Source organism: Chaetomium globosum, genomic scaffold (genome assembly GCF_000143365.1).
Source record: "Chaetomium globosum CBS 148.51 scaffold_7 genomic scaffold, whole genome shotgun sequence".
NCBI classification, from domain to species: domain Eukaryota; kingdom Fungi; phylum Ascomycota; class Sordariomycetes; order Sordariales; family Chaetomiaceae; genus Chaetomium; species Chaetomium globosum.
The window spans coordinates 863,111-865,410 of record NT_165982.1 but is presented as its reverse complement, the minus strand read 5'-3'; the positions used below and the strand labels follow the sequence as shown (position 1 = coordinate 865,410).

General features: G+C 60.8%; 2 protein-coding genes across 2 annotated transcripts in view; one reads left to right on the top strand and one right to left on the bottom strand.

Annotated features, from left to right (window-relative positions):
- Positions 1-226: 226 nt before the first annotated feature.
- On the top strand, positions 227-939 carry CHGG_09852 (uncharacterized protein; the record flags this gene model as incomplete). The annotated part of the gene is made up of 2 exons (XM_001227778.1): positions 227-695; positions 788-939. The coding sequence occupies 2 exons, from the start codon at positions 227-229 to the stop codon at positions 937-939; spliced, it is 621 nt and encodes a 206-aa protein (XP_001227779.1).
- A 487-nt stretch (positions 940-1,426) lies between these two features.
- Positions 1,427-2,300, bottom strand: part of CHGG_09851 (uncharacterized protein) — a gene marked incomplete at both ends in the record, with an annotated part of 2,264 nt that continues 1,390 nt past the window's right edge. The window contains one exon of the mRNA XM_001227777.1: positions 1,427-2,296. Within this exon, the coding sequence (XP_001227778.1) occupies positions 1,427-2,296 (870 nt within the window). The remainder of the gene's footprint in view (positions 2,297-2,300) is intronic.

Genomic DNA, 2,300 nt, shown 5'->3' with positions numbered 1-2,300 from the left:
CGCATCCACACGCGGTTCCCAATATACAACTTCGACGAAATCTTTATATCGTATGTTCCTTCAACCTTTTGTCCCTGCCGCTCCGTTCACTCCCGTCCCTACCATCATCAACCCCCAAACCTATCCCCAAAGCCCCCTCCCCGCTGACCACGCACCGACTCACTCAGCGGAACCCAACACGCTCGGGGCCCATTTCGTAGCACAAAGCGAAACCGCCCGCCAAACCATGCCCCGCCACACCTGCGTCAAGATCGACGAGGATATCGAGACCTACTCGACCCTCGACCCAGCCCAATACACGCCCACCCCGACCCGACCCTTCCGCGGGATATTCGTCGGCGACTACGGCGTCCACGGCTGCGAGTTCATCTGGATCAACCAGCCTGACGACGACGACGACGACGACGACGACGACGACGACGACGACGACGGCAACACCCCGCCGAGCATCGAGCGCGCCGAGGGCGAGTCCGACGAGGATTATGCCGCGCGCCAACTCCACGCGGCCATCTACCGCGGCCGTCTGGAGGCTGTCAAGCTGACGGGCGACGCCAATGTGCCGCGCGGCGAGTACACGTTTGTGGTGGATGACCTGGGCGAGGCCGGGTTTGTGAGGGAGGAGACGAAGGACCCGTTCGCGCGTGCGAGGTTGGTGAGGAGTAGGGCGCAGCTTGCGAATAATGGGTTTCGGGATGGTGAGTTCCTTTGTTCTTGTTTCGTCTTCCTTCTCTATCATATCGTGTTGGGCTTGGGGCGAGCGGCTGCTAACTGACGGGCGGCGATGCAGCCACGTTCACCGATGCCGAGCTGTTCATAATATCGCCTGACCTGCTGGCGCATAACTGGCTGGCGTTGGGGCATATCAGCTACTTGAGACGTGTAGACATTGATAGGTTTATCTTCCCGGTTGAACACGGTGCTGGCATGTCGGGAATCTGACCGGTTTTAGGTACATGGGTGGGGGTACCGGACTTCTTAAGCCGATAGCTGCATTCTCCGGGCGGATACCTTGGGAGCGGTAGTATTTGGCTTAGAGGGTAGTCATTTTACTTTGTATGGGCTGGGGAATAACGAGAGGGGCGCTGGGGTGATTTTGCTTTGCCATCGCTGATACGGTATTGTGGCAGGGACCACTTAACTTGGTAAATAGGCCCTAATTCAACAGCAGGAAGCTGAGTAGCTAAACACCAGATCATCATATTACATTAAGCAAACAGCTTACTCAAACCTGTCTCCGAAGTTCATACGCCATGCTCTAACCAACAAGCTCAACCCAGCCTCCGGCGCCCGCTGCCCATACACGAGGAGTAACCAAAGCACACCGCTTGCCATACGACACAACAGAACTAAACACCCAAACCTAACTCTGCCCAAGAAACACCACCAACCCCGGCACTTTTCACGGCCCAAACCAACCCACCAACAACTAATTCCTCCCCCCATCCCCATTCCCCCCATTAGCAACCACCCCCTGCCTCCTCATCCCCTCCTTAACCTCCTCCGCCTCCTTCCGAAACCCGCACCCAAACGTCTCCCCCGTCGACCACGTCAACCCCCCCTTCCCATCCCCCGCCGCACCACCCGTACACCGCGGGCAGATCTTGACACGATGCCACGCCGTCGCCAGGTTCCCACGCACGTTATAAATCCCGCGATGGCTCTCCGGCTGGGTGTTGTACGCGTCATCGGTGGCCTTGACCACCAGCGTGGTGCACTGCTTGGGCGCCTTGCGGTCGTGGCAGCCGCTGCGTTCTGCTGCCGTGGTGGTGTCGGTGGTGGTGTCGGTGGGGAGGGTGAGGATGGGCAGGGCGCAGACATAGCGCCAGCGTGTCCAGGCCCAGGCCTTGTTGCCAGGGGGGGACTCGGCGCGGTCGTTGACGAGCTCTGCTTGGTCCCAGGTCTTGCCGCCGTCGAGGGACACGTCGACGCGCGTGATGGCGCGCCCGCCGCCGGAGTAGGCGTAGCCTTGCACAGCGACGGGCTCGTCGGCTGGGGTGGTGGGGGGGCAGGGGGTTGTGGGGAGCTTGGTGTCGGTGGTGTCGGTGGTGGTGGGCTTGGGGGTGAAGCCTACTTTTTTGGAGACGGCGGCCATGTCGAGGATGCGGCTGCCGTTGGGGGTGGCGGTGGAGTCGTTGCTGGCGCCCATCCAGGGGACACGGCCTCGACGCACGCAGTCGCCGACCCACACGCCAGTGATGGCACTGGTGACGGGCATTTCTTGGATCGAGACGGCGCGGTCCCAGTCGGGGTTTGCGCCTTCGTTGGGGCCGAAGGATTTGTAGTCACGGCGTTGCCACTGG